General features: G+C 42.3%; 1 protein-coding gene across 1 annotated transcript in view; it reads left to right on the top strand.

The window, feature by feature from the left end:
* The window catches only part of LOC115170706 (voltage-dependent P/Q-type calcium channel subunit alpha-1A), a 185,431-nt gene that overhangs the window by 48,047 nt on the left and 116,328 nt on the right, over window positions 1-21,056 (top strand). Inside the window, exons 4-19 of the mRNA XM_029726941.1 lie at window positions 4,087-4,178; window positions 4,393-4,545; window positions 5,027-5,214; window positions 7,210-7,313; window positions 7,528-7,643; window positions 11,693-11,737; window positions 12,900-12,986; window positions 13,335-13,541; window positions 14,829-14,941; window positions 15,301-15,413; window positions 15,954-16,085; window positions 16,274-16,346; window positions 17,017-17,134; window positions 17,335-17,402; window positions 18,109-18,203; window positions 20,799-20,849. Coding sequence (XP_029582801.1) covers window positions 4,087-4,178; window positions 4,393-4,545; window positions 5,027-5,214; window positions 7,210-7,313; window positions 7,528-7,643; window positions 11,693-11,737; window positions 12,900-12,986; window positions 13,335-13,541; window positions 14,829-14,941; window positions 15,301-15,413; window positions 15,954-16,085; window positions 16,274-16,346; window positions 17,017-17,134; window positions 17,335-17,402; window positions 18,109-18,203; window positions 20,799-20,849 — 1,755 coding nt within the window. The remainder of the gene's footprint in view (window positions 1-4,086; window positions 4,179-4,392; window positions 4,546-5,026; window positions 5,215-7,209; window positions 7,314-7,527; window positions 7,644-11,692; window positions 11,738-12,899; window positions 12,987-13,334; window positions 13,542-14,828; window positions 14,942-15,300; window positions 15,414-15,953; window positions 16,086-16,273; window positions 16,347-17,016; window positions 17,135-17,334; window positions 17,403-18,108; window positions 18,204-20,798; window positions 20,850-21,056) is intronic.

The raw sequence follows: 21,056 nt of genomic DNA, 5'->3' as shown, positions 1-21,056 counted from the left end.
TTCATCTTCTTCATCATCATCATTGTCTTCTTCTTGCACACACATGCACACACACACATATACACTCTTGACAGTTTCCTGTGAGGCAGATTGGCAACTAACTCCCAGTAGATTTCTCTCCTGTCGGCACTGTTAACACTATCCCCTACATACACACGCGCAGACACACGCGCAGACACACACACACACACACACACACACAAACACACACACACACAGTTTTTCTCCCTCCACACACACACCTGCGTTGTCAGTGTGAATCCCTCACTTTAACCCCAATATCCCATCTTGTCTTCAGCGCAGGACCTCCCAGGCTGACAAACCAGCACCTCGTCCTTTCTTCCCTGTCTCTCTCCCTCATTCTCACTTCCCTTTACCTCCTCTTCTGATAGGACAGTCTCTGTATAGCCGGCTGTCATCAGGGCTAGCGATTTCTAACTCCCATAGCATCCCTCTACGTATCTAGCACAGGAAGATAGCTTAATTGCCCCTGAGGGGATAAATATAGTTATATAGAATTGAAATCCCATAGCAAGTACTTGCCTTGTAGCACAGATAGTAACTCCCATAGCATTTACCTGTGTTCCTAGCACAGATAGCTAACTCCCATAGTATTTACCTGTATTCCTAGCACAGATAGCTAACTCCCATAGTATTTACCGGTGTTCCTAGCACAGATAGCTAACTCCCATAGTATTTATCGGTGTTCCTAGCACAGATAGCTACCTCCCATAGTATTTACCTGTGTTCCTAGCACAGATAGCTAACTCCCATAGTATTTACCTGTGTTCCTAGCACAGATAGCTAACTCCCATAGTATTTACCTGTGTTCCTAGCACAGATAGCTAACTCCCATAGTATTTACCTGTGTTCCTAGCACATATAGCTAACTCCCATAGTATTTACCTGTGTTCCTAGCACAGTTTTATTATTTTATTGTATATTATTTAACCTTTATTTACCTAGGCAATCAGTTAAGAACAAATTCTTATTTACAATGACGGCCTACCCCGGCCAAACCCTAACCCGGACGACGCTGGGCCAATTGTGCACCGCCCTGTGGGACTCCCAATCACGGCCGGTTGTGATACAGCCTGGAATCAAACCAGGGTCTATAGTGATGCCTCTAGCACTGAGATGCAGTGCCTTAGACCGCTGCGCCACTCGGGAGCAGATAGCTAACTCCCATAGGATTTACCTGTGTTCCTAGCACAGATAGCTAACTCCCATAGGATTTACCTGCGTTCCTAGCGCAGATAGCTAACTCCCATAGTATTTACCTGCGTTCCTAGCGCAGATAGCTAACTCCCATAGGATTTACCTGCGTTCCTAGCGCAGATAGCTAACTCCCATAGTATTTACCTGCGTTCCTAGCGCAGATAGCTAACTCCCATAGGATTTACCTGCGTTCCTAGCGCAGATAGCTAACTCCCATAGTATTTACCTGCGTTCCTAGCGCAGATAGCTAACTCCCATAGGATTTACCTGCGTTCCTAGCGCAGATAGCTAACTCCCATAGTATTTACCCGCGTTCCTAGCGCAGATAGCTAACTCCAGAACATAGTCAGTCACACCAGCCTCTCTGGTGAAGCTATTAAGCTAAAAGTGTGTGTTAGTCGTTAAGCACAGAGCTTCCTAAACTGGGCTCTGTGGACTCACTGTTGTTCCTCAACCAGACACCCCACCAGGCCTCGGTGGGAAGGCTTTCAACGATGTGTCATTCAGATTGTATTACACTGACACATCATCATTCCCTAGTGTTTAGGTGTGCTGTCAGACTAACGGTGGGCCCCTGAGACTCTCCTGTGTTGTAGTGGTCCATGTGAAGGGGAGAGACACCTATTGAGTAGTGATGTGCAGTTTGCAAATTATTCATTATTTTTGAATGACCCTTTTTAATGCCTCTAGAATCATGATTCATTTTTCTGAGTGACTTGTTTGTTTTAGTTGTTTGTTTGACCTGTTGACTCCAATGCAATGAGTCCTACAGCAGGATTGATGCACGCTCTTCCGGCTCAGCGGCTCCAGAGACAAACAGCTGATCATGATGCAGGCATTGTTTCAAACTGATAATATATCACATGGTGCAAGAATGAATACAATGAATTGATTATTGAATGTTATGATGGACACAGCTTCATAGAACCAAAACTACAAAGCTGCTCAAAGCAAACTCGAACTCGAGAATGAATCATTTGGGGACCTGCAGTTCGCGATCGACATTGTGCTTATCACGGCAGTCAAGCAATGCATTCCACCAAGAGTCGAATGCACAGGTGCAACAGGATCAGCCAGTTAAACTGTTGGAAAAGGACTATTGGAAAACGTTGATGATTCCCAGTCAGCCAGAGAGATAACTGGAAGTCAGACAACGTGAGAGAACATCCTCTCCTTCACACACAAACACTCCTCCTCACCAACACACACACTCCTTCACACACACACACACACACACACACACACACACACACACACACACACACACACACACACACACACACACACACACACACACACACACACACACACACACACACACACTTATATTTCTGTCCCTCTCAGTTTATCCTACACAATGTGTGTGCATGTTTGTGTGTGTGCATGTGTGTGTGCATGCGTGCATAAATGTTTGTGTGTGTGTGTGTGTATAGTGAGGTACAGATAGAGTCCTGATGAGTTGGCAGTGGCCATGGCTCTCAGACAGAGTTTATACATAGGAGGAATAAAGATGGGGAACAAATGAGGCAGTCAACAACTCTCAATCATACAGCCTGTGCTATCTCTCTCTCTCTCTCTCTCTCTCTCTCTCTGTATCTCTCTCTCTCTCTCTGTATCTCTCTCTCTCTGTCTCTCTCTCTCTCTCTCTCTCTCTCTGTATCTCTCTCTCTCTCTCTCTCGGTATCTCTCTCTCTCTCTCTCTCTCTCTCCCTCTCTGTATCTCTCTCTCTCTCTCTCTCTCTCTCTCTCTCTCTCTTTCTCTTTCTCTCTCTTTTTCTCTCTCTCTCAATTCAATTCAATTCAAGGGGCTTTATTGGCATGGGAAACATATGTTTACATTGCCAAAGCAAGTGAAATAGATAATAAACAAAAGTGAAACAAACAATAAAAAATTAACACTAAACATGACACTTACAAAAGTTCCAAAAGAATAAAGACATTTCAAATGTCATATTATGTATATATACAGGTTTTTAATGATGTGAAAATAGTTAAAATACAAAAAGGAAAGTAAATAAACATAAATATGGGTTGTATTTACAATGGTGTTTGTTCATCACTGGTTGCCCTTCTCTTGTGGCAACAGGTCACAAATCTTGCTGCTGTGATTCCACACTGTGGCATTTCACCCAATAGATATGGGAGTTTCTTAAAATTGGATTTGTTTTCAAATTCTTTATGGGGCTGTGTAATCTGAGGGAAATATGTGTCTCTAATATGGTCATACATTTGGCAAGAGGTTAGGAAGTGCAGCTCAGTTTCCACCTAATTTTGAGGGAAGTGTGCACATAGCCTGTCTTCTCTTGAGTGCCAGGTCAGTCTTCAGCTGCCTTTCTCACTAGCAAGGCTTTGCTTACTGAGTCTGTAAATAGATCTCCTTCATTTTGGGTCAGTCACAGTGGTCAGGTATTCTGCCACTGTGTGCTCTCTGTTTAGGGCCAAATAGCATTCTAGTTTGCTCTGTTTTTCTGTAAATTCTTTCCAATGTGTCAAGTAATTATCTTTTTGTTTTCTCATGATATGGTTGCTCTTTCTCTCTCTCTCTCTCTCTCTCTCTCTCTCTCTCTATCGACTTCCCTGTCCCATCTCTTGATTGACTCGTGGCTCATTCATGCATTCACATTATTGATTTACTCATTCACTCACTGAAAGTCTTCTTCTTATCCAAGTGATTAGTGTAAATGATTAACAGATGATGTCACTAAAACCCCCGGCAACCGACACACATTGATTGGCTGATGCTACAAATGTTCCTAAAAAATCTTCAAATACTCTAAATATTCCTTCTCTTTATTTTCCCTCTTCCCTTTGTCTCGCTCTCTCCCTCTCTCCACCTCCTCTCGCTCTCTGCTCCATCTCTCTCTGTAGGATCCTGTCTACAGTGGGATCGGACTTCGATTTGCGGACTCTGAGAGCGGTCCGTGTGCTGAGACCCCTCAAACTGGTGTCTGGGATACCCAGTAAGTCTTGGGACATATGGGGGTGTGGGACAGAGAGCACGACTAGCTACATCCCTAATAGTCTTATTTCATCTGATACCATAAGAGGAGGGGAGGGGGAGGACAGTTCTGATTAAGTTACATCATTTTTATAGGGATTTTGGGATGTAGGTCAGAGTTTCTTTTACTTTGTCTGTTGTTTCTGTTCTTAAACGATGTGCGCTGTCTCCCCCAGGCCTCCAGGTGGTCCTCAAGTCCATCATGAAGGCTATGATCCCACTGCTGCAGATCGGCCTGTTGCTATTCTTCGCCATCCTCATGTTCGCTATCATCGGCCTGGAGTTCTACATGGGCAAATTCCATACTACCTGCTTCGACATTCACACAGGTAAGTCGGTCAGTCAGTTGGTTGGTCGATTGGTCGGTCAGTCCGTCGGTCGGCCAGAAGGTCGTGGGTCGGTTGGTTGGATAGTCAGACAGTCAGTCAGTTAGTCAGTCAGTCAGCATGCCAGTCAGTCTGCTAGTCAGTCTGCCAGTCAGTCAGTCAGTCAATCAGTTAGTCAGTCAGTATGACAGTCAGCCAATATGTCAGTCAGTCAGTCAGTCTGCCAGTCAGTCACCCAGTCAGTATGTGCCAGTCAGCATACCAGCCAGGCAGTATGCCAGTCATTCTACCAGTCATTGCCAGTCATTCTACCAGTTAGTCAGTCAGCCAGTGAGTCGCCAGTCAGTCAGTCAGTATGTCAGTCAGTTAGTCAGTCAGTATGCCAGTTAAATCAGTGACAAAAAGACTGTCAATTCAATATGAATCAAAGAAGATCTAGCTCTTAAATAACATGTTGATCCCCAAACTCTCTGTACCCCTGTAGATGAGATTCGCGAGGAGTTTCCGTGTGGGACCGAAGCCCCGTCGAGACTATGTCCAAACGGGACCACGTGTCGAAAGTATTGGCTGGGGCCTAACTACGGCATCACCCAGTTTGACAACATCCTGTTTGCCGTGCTCACAGTCTTCCAATGTATTACCATGGAGGGATGGACTGACCTGCTCTACTATGTGAGTTACGGTACTTCACATCACAGTGGTTCTGTATTAGAGGTATTATGGTATTTAACTGATGGTTAAAGAGCTGGACTATTATGTGAGTTACTGTAGAGTTGGATTAGTGTTTGAGATCGGGTTTGGTTTTGGGTTTAAGATCAGGAGTTTGGCTTTGGTTTTAGGTTTGGGTTTGGCTTGAGATCGGGTTTGGTTCAGTGTTTGTGTTTGGGATTGGATTCAGGCTTGGTTTGGGGTTTGAGATCGGGATTAGGTTTAGTCTTCGGTTTGGGTTTGAGATTGGGTTCAGGTTTCGTTTTGGGTTTCGGTTAGAATTGAGGCAGGATCCTAAATCTGTGGGGCAACTACAACCTGGATAATAGATTTCTATGGTATTTACTAGTAAATTACATGGTAAATACCCACCAATTCATACAATACATGTTTCACTGCTATACAAATATGCCCATAGCATTTACTGATATACTGTATTGTGTGCCCATACCTAAGACACAGTGAATAGTGCCCTGCAGCCAGTGGCAATGGTTGCTATGGCGACAGAGAGGTGGATGAGGGTAGTGGGGGAATGTGAGTGTAGTCCCATTCACAGCAGTCTCTATGGGCCCATATTCAATATTCCCCCTTCCCTCTCTTCCCCCTCTTCTCTTTCCCACACCTCTCTCTTTCCTCGCTCTCTCTGCTTCCTTAATCTGTCTCTCCATCTACATTCCTCTTTGCTTCTTCCTACTCCCCCCACCTCACCAAACCCAATTACTCACTGTCTCTCCCCCCCCGTCAGCCTCCCCCTTTCTCCCTTCCTCTTCACCCCCCTCCCCCTTTCCCCCACCCTCTTCCCTTCTTCTCTCTCCTCCATCAGTCTCACTCGGTGGCGGTGCTGCTCTATATTTAACAGGGCTGTTCAGTCAGAGTTATTCTTGCAGCTGCTGAGGAAGAAAGTGCTGAAAGTTTAATGGCTAAAAAGGCTGCAGTACATTCAGTACAGCATACAGCAACAGCAGCCACGCCCACAGACATAGGGAGGGAGGGAGGGAGGGAGGGAGGGCGGGAGGGAGGGAGGGAGGGAGGGAGGGAGGGCGGGAGGGAGGGAGGGAGGTGTATGGGAGAGAGAAAGAGCGTTACATTCTGTGATGGACTCTGTTTAGGGGGAAATACAGCAAGATGGGGAGGGATGGGAGAGATAGAGAAAGGGGGGTTGGAGAGAGAAGGGAAATGGGGGTTGAGAGAGGGAGAGAAAGGGGGGTTGGAGAGAGAAGGGAAATGGAGGTTGAGAGAGGGAGAGGGAGAGAAAGGGGGGTTGGAGAGAGAAGGGAAATGGAGGTTGAGAGAGGGAGAGAAAGGGGGGTTGGAGAGAGAAGGGAAATGGAGGTTGAGAGAGGGAGAGAAAGGGGGGTTGGAGAGAGAAGGGAAATGGAGGTTGAGAGAGGGAGAGAAAGGGGGGTTGGATAGAGAAGGGAAATGGAGGTTGAGAGAGATAGAGAAAGGGGGGTTGGAGAGAGAAGGGAAATGGAGGTTGAGAGAGGGAGAGAAAGGGGGGTTGGAGAGAGAAGGGAAATGGAGGTTGAGAGAGGGAGAGGGAGAGAAAGGGGGTTGGAGAGAGAAGGGAAATGGAGGTTGAGAGAGGGAGAGGGAGAGAAAGGGGGTTGGAGAGAGAAGGGAAATGGAGGTTGAGAGAGGGAGAGAAAGGGTGAAGGAAAAAGAGAGAGGAAGAGCGTTACATTCTGTGCAGCTGAACTGTTTAAATGGCAGATACTCTGGACAGTATACTTCATAAAATGATGTCCTAATTATCCCCGTATTGTGGTGACCCCGTCCCAGTTCATGAAAAGGTCCTGAAATGGTCTGGTATTTTTTGGCTTTATAAAATCTACATCTCAGTGTAACCTCTCTAGTCAAACAAGGGAAAGATGATTTACTAGATCAAAAGATGTGTGTGTGTGTGTGTGTGTGTGTGTGTGTGTGTGTGTGTGTGTGTGTGTGTGTGTGTGTTTGCAGAGCAACGATGCCTCAGGGAGTGCGTGGAACTGGATGTACTTCATTCCCCTCATCATCATCGGCTCTTTCTTCATGTTGAACCTGGTCCTGGGTGTACTGTCTGGGTAAGTGTGTGCGTGTGTGTGTGTGTATACAATATGTCTGTGTATATGTCATTGTATAGATCTATATGTGTGTTTCAGATGATGTGTGTGTTGATATGTGTGTGTGTGTGTGTGTGTGTGTGTGTGTGTGTGTGTGTGTGTGTGTGTGTGTGTGTGTGTGTGTGTGTGTGTGTGTGTGTGTGTGTGTGTGTGTGTGTGTGTGTGTCGACCACAGGGAGTTTGCCAAAGAGAGAGAGCGAGTGGAGAACAGGAGTGAGTTTCTGAAGCTGAGGAGACAGCAGCAGATAGAGAGAGAGCTCAATGGATACCTGGAGTGGATTTGTAAAGCAGGTACATTATCATCATATAGAACTACACACAAAACATACTTGGAACCCTATGTTACATATTTATGTTATATATGTTATATATTCTTGTTATATATGTTATATATTTATGTTATATATTTATGTTATTTATTTATATATTTATGTTATGTATGTTATATATTTATGATATATATGTTACATATTTATGTTATATATGTTATATGTTTATCTTATATATTTATCTTATATATGTTATATATTTATGTTATGTATCTTATATACAGTGGGGGAACTAAGTATTTAAACCCCTGCTGATTTTGTACTTTGCCCACTGACAAAGAAATGATCATTCTATAATTTTAATGGTAGGTTTATTTGAACAGTGAGAGACAGAATAACAACAAAAAAATCCAGAAAAACGCATGTAAAAAATGTTAGAAATTGATTTGCATTTTATTGAGGGAAATAAGTATTTGACCCCCTCTCAATCAGAAAGATTTCTGGCTCCCAGGTGTCTTTTATACAGGTAACGAGCTGAGATTAGGAGCACACTCTTAAAGGGAGTGCTCCTAATCTCAGTTTGTTACCTGTATAAAAGACACCTGTCCACAGAAGCAATCAATCATTCAGATTCCAAACTCTCCACCATGGCCAAGACCAAAGAGCTCTCCAAGGATGTCAGGGACAAGATTGTAGACCTACACAAGGCTGGAATGGGCTACAAAACCATCGCCAAGCAGCTTGGTGAGAAGGTGACAACAGTTGGTGGGATTATTCGCAAATGGAAGAAACACAAAAGAACAGTCAATCTCCTTCGGCCTGGGGCTCCATGCAAGATCTCACCTCGTGGAGTTGCAATGATCATGAGAATGGTGAGGAATCAGCCCAGAACTACACGGGAGGATCTTGTCAATGATCTCAAGGCAACTGGGACCATAGTCACCAAGAAAACAATTGGTAACACACTACGCCGTGATGGACTGAAATCCTGCAGCGCCCGCAAGGTCTCCCTGCTCAAGAAAGCACATATACATGCCCGTCTGAAGTTTGCCAGTGAACATCTGAATGATTCAGAGGACAACTGGGTGAAAGTGTTGTGGTCAGATGAGACCAAAATGGAGCTCTTTGGCATCAACTCAACTCGCCGTGTTTGTAGGAGGAGGAATGCTGCCTATGACCCCAAGACACCATCCCCACCGTCAAACATTGAGGTGGAAACATTATGCTTTGGGGGTGTTTTTCTGCTAAGGGGACAGGACAACTTCACCGCATCAAAGGGACGATGGACGGGGACATGTACCGTCAAATATTGGGTGAGAACCTCCTTCCCTTAGCCAGGGCATTGAATATGGGTCGTGGATGGGTATTCCAGTATGACAATGACTCAAAACACATGGCCAAGGCAACAAAGGCTTGGCTCAAGAAGAAGCACATTAAAGTCCGGGAGTGGCCTAGCCAGTCTCCAGACCTTAATCCCATAGACAATCTGTGGAGGGAGCTGAAGGTTCGAGTTGCCAAACGTCAGCCTCGAAACCTTAATGACTTGGAGAAGATCTGCAAAGAGGAGGGGGACAACATCCCTCCTGAGATGTGTGCAAACCTGGTGGCCAACTACAAGAAACATCTGACCTCTGTGATTGCCAAAAAGGGTTTTGCCACCAAGTACTAAGTCATGTTTTGCAGAGGGGTCAAATACTTATTTCCCTCATTAAAATGCAAATCAATTTATAACATTTTTGACATGCGTTTTTCTGGATTTTTTTGTTGTTATTCTGTCTCTCACTGTTCAAATAAACCTACCATTAAAGTTATAGACTGATCATTTCTTTGTCAGTGGGCAAACGTACTAAATCAGCAGGGGATCAAATACTTTTTTCCTTCACTGTATTTATGTTATATATGTTATATATTTATATTACATATGTTACATATTTATGTTATACAGTGGGGCAAAAAAGTATTTAGTCAGCCACCAATTGTGCAAGTTCTCCCACTTAAAAAGATGAGAGAGGCCTGTAATTTTCATCATAGGTACACAGAAAATCTCATTGTAGGATTTTTAATGAATTTATTTGCAAATTATGGTGGAAAATAAGTATTTGGTCAATAACAAAAGTTTATCTCAATACTTTGTTATATACCCTTTGTTGGCAATGACACAGGTCAAACGTTTTCTGTAAGTCTTCACAAGGTTTTCACACACTGTTGCTGGTATTTTGGCCCATTCCTCCATGCAGATCTCCTCTAGAGCAGTGATGTTTTGGGGCTGTCGATGGGCAACATGGACTTTCAACTCCCTCCAAAGATTTCTATGGGGTTGAGACCTGGAGACTGGCTAGGCCACTCCAGGACCTTGAAATGCTTCTTACGAAGCCACTCCTTCGTTGCCCGGGCAGTGTGTTTGGGATCATTGTCATGCTGAAAGACCCAGCCACGTTTCATCTTCAATGCCCTTGCTGATGGAAGGAGGTTTTCACTCAAAATCTCACGATACATGGCCCCATTCATTCTTTCCTTTACACGGATCAGTCGTCCTGGTCCCTTTGCAGAAAAACAGCCCCAAAGCATGATGTTTCCACCCCCATGCTTCACAGTAGGTATGGTGTTCTTTGGATGCAACTCAGCATTCTTTGTCCTCCAAACACGACGAGTTGAGTTTTTACCAAAAATTTATATTTTGGTTTCATCTGACCATATGACATTCTCCCAATCCTCTTCTGGATCATCCAAATGCTCTCTAGCAAACTTCAGACGGGCCTGGACATGTACTGGCTTAAGCAGGGGGACACGTCTGGCATTGCAGGATTTGATTCCCTGGCGGCGTAGTGTGTTACTGATGGTAGGCTTTGCTCACCGTTCTTGTGATAATTTTGACCCCACGGGGTGAGATCTTGCGTGGAGCCCCAGATCGAGGGAGATTATCAGTGGTCTTGCATGTCTTCCATTTCCTAATAATTGCTCCCACAGTTGATATTTTCAAACCAAGCTGCTTACCTATTGCAGATTCAGTCTTCCCAGCCTGGCGCAGGTCTACAATTTTGTTTCTGGTGTCCTTTGACAGCTCGTTGGTCTTGGCCATAGTGGAGTTTGGAGTGTGACTGTTTGAGGTTGTGGACAGGTGTCTTTTATACTGATAACAAGTTCAAACAGGTGCCATTAATACAAGTAACGAGTGGAGGACAGAGGAGCCTTTTAAAGAAGAAGTTACAGGTCTGTGAGAGCCAGAAATCTTGCTTGTTTGTAGGTGACCAAATACTTATTTTCCACCATAATTTGCAAATAAATTCATTAAAAATCCTACAATGTGATTTTCTGGAATTTTTTTTCTCATTTTGTCTGTCATAGTTGAAGTGTACCTATGATGAAAATTACAGGCCTCTCTCATCTTTTTAAGTGGGAGAACTTGCACAATTGGTGGCTGACTAAATACTTTTTTGCCCCACTGTATATGTTATATATTTATCATATTTATCTTATATATCTTATATATCTTATATATCTTATATATTTATGTTATGTATGTTACATATTTATGTTATTTATCTTATATATTTATCTTATATATGTTATATATTTATGTTATGTATGTTATATATTTATGTTATATATGTTACATATTTATATAATATAGGTTATATATTTATCTTATATATGTTATATATTTATCTTATATATGATATATATGTTATATATTTATGTTACATATTTACGTTATAAATTTATGTTATATATGTTATATATTTATGTTACATATGTTATATATTTTTGTTATATATGTTATATATTTATGTTAAATATGTTATATATTTATGTTATATATTTATGTTATTTATGTTAAATATTTATGCTATATATTTATGTTACATATGTTATATATTTATGTTCTATATTTAAATTACATATGTTCTACATTTATGTTACATATGTTATATATTTATGTTATATATGTCATATATTTATGTTAAAATGTTATATATTTATGTTATATATGTCATATATTTATGTTATATATGTTACATATTGCCATATACATTCCAATGTTATTGTTTATTTCACTTTTCCTTCCTATAGAAGAAGTGATCTTAGCAGACGATGAAGACCCTGATGCCTTTGACGGTATTTACCCAAGTGTGTGTGTGTGTGTGTGTGTGTGTGTGTGTGTGCGTGTGTGTGTGTGTGGGTGTGTGTGTGGGTGTGTGTGTGTGTGTAGTGACATAGATATGATGTTAGAAGGTATATAGAGACAGACAATGAGAAAATATAACATTGTGTAAATGTAGCATCATTGTTAGTGTAAATGTAGCCTCTTTATTAGTATACTTGTAGCATCTTTGCTAAATGTATCATCTTTACTTGTGTAAATGTATAATCTTTGCTAGTGTAAATGTAACATTTTTAATAGTGTGAATGTTGCATCTTTCCTAGTGTAAATGTAGCATCTTTGCTAGTGTAAATGTAACACATTTGCTAGTGTAAATGTAGCATTTTTGCTAGTGTAAATGTAGAATATTTACTAGTGTAACCAGAGCATTTTTGCCACGGTAAATGTAGCATCTTTCCTATTGTAAATGTTGCAGCTTTGCTAGTGTAAATGTATCATCTTTACAAGTGTAAATGTAGCATCTTTACTAGTGTAAATGTATCATCTTTACTAGGGTAAATCTATAATATTTGCTAGTGTAAATGTAGCATTTTTGCTAGTGTAAATGTAGAATATTTACTAGTGTAACCGGAGCATCTTTGGTAGTGTAAATGTAGCATCTTTACTAGTGTACATGTAGAATATTTTCTTGTGTAAATGTAGCATCTTTCCTATTGTAAATGTTGCAGCTTTGCTAATGTAAATGTAGCATCTTTACTAGTGTAAATGCTGCAGCTTTGCTAGTGTAAATGCAGCATCTTTACTAGGGTAAATCTATAATATTTGCTAGTGTAAATGTAGCATTTTTGCTAGTGTAAATGTAGAATATTTACTAGTGTAACCGGAGCATCTTTGGTAGTGTAAATGTAGCATCTTTACTAGTGTACATGTAGAATATTTTCTTGTGTAAATGTAGCATCTTTCCTATTGTAAATGTTGCAGCTTTGCTAGTGTAAATGTAGCATCTTTACTAGTGTAAATGCTGCAGCTTTGCTAGTGTAAATGCAGCATCTTTACTAGTGTAAATGTAGCATCTTTACTAGTGTAAATGTAGGATATTTGCTTCTGTGCCAGTGTTTGTTTGCGTATTCTATAGTGAGCAGTTGTGCGTCACTGTGTTCTATTTTTCCCATTCAGGCACCCGCAGGAGACCCACCATTAAAAACCACAAGAACAAAACAGATCTCCTTAACCCAGAGGATGGGAATGGAGACCTGGCAGTGGGTAAGAAACACCACACACATGCACACGCACACACAAGATGTTACATTCTAACAAATTTTTTTTTTCTCTCCACTCTTGTCCCCATCCCCCTCTCCTTTTCCCCCTCTTCTCCTCTCCTCCACCTCCTCTCCGCTTCCCACTCTTCTCCTCTCCTCTCCTCCATCCCCTCTCCTCTTCCCATTCTTCTCCTCTCTTCCATCCCCCTCTCCTCTTCCCACTCTTCTCCTCTCCTCCATCCCTCTCTCCTCTTCCCACTCTTCTCCTCTCCTCCATCCCCCTCTCCTCTTCCCACTCTTCTCCTCTCCACTATCCCCCTCTCCTCTCCCCATTCTTCTCCTCTCCTCCCAGGTTCTCCCTTTGCGCGGGCCAGTCTGAAGAGTTCAAAGCTGGAGGGCTCTAACTTCCATAAGAGGGAGCGTCGTCTGCGTTTCTTCATCCGACGCATTGTGAAGACCCAGTATTTCTACTGGAGTGTACTGTGTCTGGTGGGACTTAACACCATGTGTGTGGCTGTAGTACACTACGACCAGCCTGAACCACTCTCAGACTTCCTCTGTGAGTAGACATACTGGGAGGGAGGTTCGGAGGGAGGTATGGAGGGTGGGAGGGAGGGGGGGGTATGGAGGGTGGGAGGGAGGGCTGGAGGGGGGGGGGTATGGAGGGTGGGAGGGAGGGAGGGATAGAGGGTAGGAGGGAGGGATAAAGGATGGATGGAAATTCTAGATACTTTTCTTTATTTCTCTCGCTACCTCTCTGTCACGTTGGCTTAAAGGACATTCTGTTACGTTGGCTTAAAGGACATTCTGTCACGTTGGCTTAAAGGACATTCTGTCACGTTGGCTTAAAGGACATTCTGTCACGTTGGCTTAAAGGACATTCTGTCACGTTGGCTTAAAGGACATTCTGTCACGTTGGCTTAAAGGACATTCTGTCACGTTGGCTTAAAGGACATTCTGTCACGTTGGCTTAAAGGACATTCTGTCACGTTGGCTTAAAGGACATTCTGTCACGTTGGCTTAAAGGACATTCTGTCACGTTAGCTTAAAGGACATTCTGTCACGTTGGCTTAAAGGACATTCTGTCACGTTGGCTTAAAGGACATTCTGTCACGTTGGCTTAAAGGACATTCTGTCACGTTGGCTTAAAGGACATTCTGTCACGTTGGCTTAAAGGACATTCTGTCACGTTGGCTTAAAGGACATTCTGTCACGTTGGCTTAAAGGACATTCTGTCACGTTGGCTTAAAGGACATTCTGTCACGTTAGCTTAAAGGACATTCTGTCACGTTGGCTTAAATGAGATTCGGGAGACAGACACAGTAATAGGGTTTTTTATTAAGCCCCAAATTACAGCGTGCCGTGTAAAGGCACGGGGACGAAGACCAAACAAATACGTAACAAAAACACAGGATTGAAACCCAAACAAAAGAGTGAGGAGAACCTCGAATAAATAACACACGCGCACAATGATTATCACACGGGACGAGACCCGTAATCATCTGAACAATCCACAAGGGCACAAAAGCCCAAAACAAAAAGCACAGGTACTCACACGCACCAATGGACATAGTAACAATAATCGACAGCCCAATGGAAACCAAAGGGCACACATATACAAGTACTAATCAGTGGGAATAGGGGACAGGTGTGCGTAATGAAAGTTCCGGAGGGATCGTGACAGTCTTTCTGCCTCTCTGATTGCTTCTTACAGTGAATTTTTCAATGCCCCTCTTTATTCCTTTTCTTTTGATATCATCCTCCTGCATTTTCTTGCTTGCTCGCTCATGTCTGATCTTTCCCGCTCTCTCTCCCCCTGTTCCCTCTCTCTTTTCACCTCTTCCAGACTTTGCAGAGTTCGTCTTCTTGAGTATCTTCATGTCTGAGATGGGTATAAAGATTTATGGACTGGGGTCACAGCCTTACTTTCACTCCTCCTTTAACTGCTTTGACTGCATTGTGAGTGGTGGAACTCGTCTACTCTAGGGTACACACAGTGCATATGTGACACGCGCACACACACACACACACACACACACACACACACACACACACACACACACACACACACACACACACACACACACACACACAGTAAACACATGAATACACTGCACACACACACACACATGCACACACGCATACACACAGACACACACACACACACACACAAACACACACACACACGCGCACACACACACACACACACACACACACACACACACACCAATACAGTAAACACACACACTCACATATAATTTTTGACCGCATGTTTTGGATAACATCACTAATTGTGTGTGTGTGTGTGTGTGTGGCAGGTAATATGTGGCAGCATATTCGAGGTGCTGTGGGGTTTTATCCAGCCTGGGACATCCTTTGGTATCAGTGTGTTACGAGCTCTAAGGTTACTGAGAATCTTCAAAGTCACCAAGTAAGTCTCTACTGACTTTGATTCAACCTCTGTATCGGATATCTTATCAATCTGTTTGTCAGCATGTCTCATTAACAAACGACCATGAAAGGCAATTAGAAATGTATAGGCTTTTCTAAACTCTCTCTCTCTCTCTCTCTCTCTCTCTCTCTCTGTCTCTCACAAGCTCCTCTCTCCCACACTCTCTCCCCACCTCTCTCAGTTCAATTCAAGGGGCTTTATTAGCATGGGAAGAAATATATGTTTACATTGCCAAAGCAATTGAAATAAATAATAAAAAGTGAAAAGTAAATATTACACTCACACAAGTTCCAAAATAATAAAGACATTTAAAATGTCATATTATGTCTATATACAGTGTTGTAACGATGTGCAAATAGTTAAAGTACAAAATGGAAAATAAATAAACATCAATATGAGTTGTATTTACAATGTTGTTTGTTCTTCACTGGTTGCCCTTTTCTTGTGGCAACAGGTCACAAATCTTGCTGCTGTGATTTCTCTCCCCCGCCCCTCCCTCTCTCTCTCTCTCTCTGTCAGGTACTGGGCGTCTTTGAGGAACCTGGTTGTATCTCTGCTCAACTCCATGAAATCCATTATAAGCCTGCTCTTCCTCCTCTTCCTCTTTATCGTCGTCTTCGCTCTGTTGGGCATGCAACTCTTCGGAGGACAGTCAGTACCTCCTCTTCTTTCCCCTCTTTTCTTGCCCCTTTCATCCTTCCTCCCCCTTCCTTCCCTTCCCCTGTCACTCTTTATCTTCAGTGTCTGACTGTTTGGTGTCATTTTTATCTCTCTCTCTCGCTATCTTTCTCTCGCTCTCTCTTTCTCTCTTCCTCCATTTCTCTCTGTTTATCCTTTAGGTTTAATTTTGAATCTGGCACTCCCCCGACCAACTTTGATACTTTCCCTGCAGCAATAATGACTGTGTTCCAGGTGAGTGGATAAAGACGGGAGGGGGGAGTGGACAGGGGAGAGAAAGGAAAGAGATAATGGAATGAGATAAGAGGGCAGGAGAAGAGTGGGAGTGGTAGCACACTGGAAATGGGGGATAGGAGAGAAAGAAAGAGGATAGATGAGTGTAAAGGTAGGGAAAGGTGAGTGTGTAAGCAGTCCCAAGATAAGCAGTCCTAACGTGTGCAAAGGGTGTGTTTATAAGTGTGTGTGTGTTTAAGAGTGTGTGTGTATAAGAGTGTGTGTGCTTAAGTGTGTGTGTTTAAGAGTGTGTGTGTGTGTCTAAGATTGTGTGTGTGTATAAGAGTGTATGTGTACAGTAGTACGAGTGTATGAGTGTCTGTGTGTGTACAGATGTAGGATCTTAATTTTATCACTCTTTTGTTTCTGAGAAATGTCCCGATCCGCAGAAAATGCAAACTTGTAGTGTATTCAAGGTATAAAAAGGCTTCTAAAGTTTGTAATTTCCACTTTAAAATGTCAGACTTGATTTGCCCTAACGAAAAATGTATCAACCCCTACAAAAAATGTCCAGTAATTAGAATCCACATAATAATTCACATTTCCTGTTGCTGGGGGATTTTTTCCCTGCTATAGCAAACTGCCTCAAATGAAGATCCTACATGTTTATTAAGAGTGTCTTGTCCCCCAGATCCTGACCGGAGAAGACTGGAACATGGTTATGTATGATGGAATAGAGTCTCAGGGAGGAGTCAACAACGGAATGGTCTTCTCAGTCTTCTTCATCGTGCTCACACTTTTCGGCAACTGTATCCTTACACACACACATGTACACACACCCCCACACACGCATATACACACCCACAAACATACACAGACCCAGACACATACACACACACACACACACACACACACACACACACACACACACACACACACACACACACACACACACACACACACACACACACACACGGTGTAGTTTCTGTCTTTAACCCTTTGCTCTCAGACACTCTGCTGAATGTGTTCTTGGCCATTGCTGTGGATAATCTGGCCAATGCACAGGAACTCACTAAGGTACAGTACTTTGTACACTGAACTAGCCACGCCTACTGGGGTCAAATAGAATGACCCTTCAGTTCAGGAAATGACCTCTCACCCTGTCAGCTCTAGCTCCCCATCAAAAATGATCTGTATATTGACAGATATTGGACTGAATGCTCTAACAATGGGAATAAATGTCTGCAAAGGCAGAAGGCAGGCGGGTAAGGCGGGAACAGGCGGGAACATTCTAGCCAATGAGAGGGCAGATACGCATGTGAACAACAGGCATGCCACGTGCGTCCACTTATATCAGTAATAACCTAAACATTCTGAAACTTTTATTCGATCAAATAAGCCTCACTTTGCAAATTAGCAATTACATTTTATATTGACCAAATTCAAAATTCTCTCATTGTCGCCATACAAAAAAATCCCCACTTGGTCTGCTTCATGCTTTATTCTCGCGTGGCCTGATTTTGGGGCCGGAGTCAGCCCTCTCGCTTCACCTCTTCTTCTGTGTCTCCATGTATCTGTATCTGTCAACGTCCCTCTTTCTCCTATCTATAACTATATCTATAAAGGTCATTGCTCTCTTCTCTCACTCTGTCTACCATCTGTATCAACCTCCTCTATCTCTGTTTTTTATCCCCCCCTCTCTCTCTCCCTCCTATGTATTTCCCGTCTCCCCCCCCTCCCCCCCCCCCTCTCTCTCACTCGCTTTTTTTGGTAGGACGAGCAGGAAGAGGAAGCCGCTTCCAAGAAAAATGCTTTACAAAAAGCCAAGGAGGTGGCCGAAGTCAGCCCTCAGTCTGCAGCCAACCTGTCCATAGCGGCGTAAGTATCTCTCTTTCTTTCTCTGTTTCCATATCTCTCTCTGTTGTTTCTCTCATCCTTGCCCCCTCATCTCTCTTAGTGTATTCACTTTTCAGCTGCACATACAGACACCTGCTTACTTGCTTGCTCACACACACACACACACGCACACACACACACACACACACACACACACACACACACACACACACACACACACACACACACACACACACACACAGACACACATGTACAAAGACACTCGCACACACACACACACACACACACACACACACACACACACACACACACACACACACACACACACACACACACACACACACACACAGTGTTTGATCTCCTCCTCCAGTAGGAAGCAGCTCAGTTCTGTCAAAGGTGAAGTTCACAGTGTGTCCATGGTCCACAGCCCTTATAATGTCCCAGCAGGGGAGCCTGAGGACGTAGGGACACGTCCAATATCACACATAGAGTTGACCTCCACTACTAATATAGTAAGGTTACAACTGTTGTTTCTACTCTGAAACATGAACACGTATGCAAGCAAATACTTACATACATACATACATACATACATACATACACACACGCACGCACACGCACGCACACACACACACACACACACACACACACACACACACACACACTCAGTCAATCTCTGATGTAGCCCACTTTTGATGTGTACTTTTGTGTGGTGTGTTGACTATTGTTGTGTCTTGGACATGTTTCCTAGTCTGCAAGACAGCTAAAGGTGCACTGATAGGGCAATACTAGGAATGGTTTCCACTAATGAGGTGACTGTGATGTCATTCCTAGCACTGCCCCACCGTGCCAGTATAAATTCAAATCATTCATCCACATATGTGGATGATATAATAGCTTTGCAAGCAGGGATTTTCCAAGCTGGAATCTCCAAACTTGCTAAAGCAGGTTAGGAGATACTCTGAGTCCCTGTCTGGGACTCTGGGAAGACGATTTCTCTCTGGATCTAAATGGGTTACACTTTACCTGACCCCTCCTTCACAAGGCCGACATAACACTATTATAATGATGACATAACACTATTATAATGATGACATAACACTATTATAATGATAACATAACACTATTATAATGATGACATAACACTATTATAATGATTACATAACACTATTATAATGATGACATAACACTATTATAATGATGACATAACACTATTATAATGATGACATAACAATATTATAATGATGACATAACACTATTATAATGATGACTTAACACTATTATAATGATGACTTAACACTATTATAATGATGACATAACACTATTATAATGATGACATAACACTATTATAATGATGACATAACACTATTATAATGATGACATAACACTATTATAATGATGACATAACACTATTATAATGATGACATAACACTATTATAATGATGACTTAACACTATTATAATGATGACATAACACTATTATAATGATGACTTAACACTATTATAATGATTACATAACACTATTGTAATGATGACATAACACTATTATAATGATGACATAACACTATTATAATGATGACATAACACTATTATAATGATGACATAACACTATTATAATGATTACATAACACTATTATAATGATGACATAACACTATTATAATGATGACATAACACTATTATAATGATTACATAACACTATTATAATGATGACATAACACTATTATAATGATGACATAACACTATTATAATGATTACATAACACTATTATAATGATGACATAACACTATTATAATGATGACATAACACTATTATAATGATGACATAACACTATTATAATGATGACATAACACATGTTGTAAACATGTCATGACAACAAGAAGACCTGGGTAATGGTTTGTGACTCGAGATATCCGCTGTAAGAGAACATGTGGCTATTATTGTCTCTCTGCCTAGTTGTAGAGAGATAGAAACTGCCTTCGTTTGAAGGGCAGTCTGTGTTTGGTAGAATGAATGGAGAGATGTGTAGATTCTCTGAAGACAGTGCAATAGAATTTGTGCAACAGAGACAAAATGTGAGCTAGAGAGATATGGACGCCTGTGTAGTGGAAGGGAGATGTGGATCCTGAGATAGAGAAATAGTATGAGAAAAGTCTAGAGGGATATATCAAGTTTGTGCAAGAGAAAGAAAGGTGAAAAATGGAGAGAGAAAGGACAGGAAGATAAAAAAGAGAAAGAAAAAGAGAACAGAATAGAAATGGAGAGATAGATGAATAGAGACATAGCAAGATGGTTGTCTGAGCAGTGTGAGTTGAAATGGTGTGTGTGTATGTGTTAGTGTAAAGTCGTGTGTGTGTGTGTGTGTGTGTGTTGGTGAGGGTTGAGGAGTGTGTTGCCTCATTCACACTATAGGGCCGACCCTAAATGTACTGTGCTGGCTCAGAAATGGTTCTTTCCAGCATGGTTCCAGCCACTCTGATGGATGCGTAGCCAGGCCAGCCCAGTACAGTACAGCCCAGTACAGCTCTGCTTGGCTAGGTTCTGGTTGGTCATATAGTGTGAATTAGGCACGCGTGTGTTCTCTGTGTCATGTCACTCACCGACTCTTTCCCTCCTCAGCGAGAAAGTAAACAGCACAGGTCACAACGCTTCCGACCCCTTTCTGGACTGGTATTTACTCATTTATACTCCTTCTGTTTCTTTTCGCCCGCTTTTCCTTTCCTCTCCTCCTTTAGACCATCCTGTTCTAATTATCCCCCCCTAATTATGATTTTTTTACTCCTTTGCTTTTTTGTTGGTTTTTGAGTTGGCTTATTTTGAGTATATTTTCTGTTGGCTGCTCCCTGCAGTATGGCTGTGGCTTTACTGTGGTTGACT

This window comes from Salmo trutta, chromosome 32 (genome assembly GCF_901001165.1).
Source record: "Salmo trutta chromosome 32, fSalTru1.1, whole genome shotgun sequence".
Classification (NCBI taxonomy): domain Eukaryota; kingdom Metazoa; phylum Chordata; class Actinopteri; order Salmoniformes; family Salmonidae; genus Salmo; species Salmo trutta.
The sequence above is the reverse complement of the archived record's forward strand: the minus strand, read 5'-3'. Positions and strand labels throughout refer to the sequence as shown.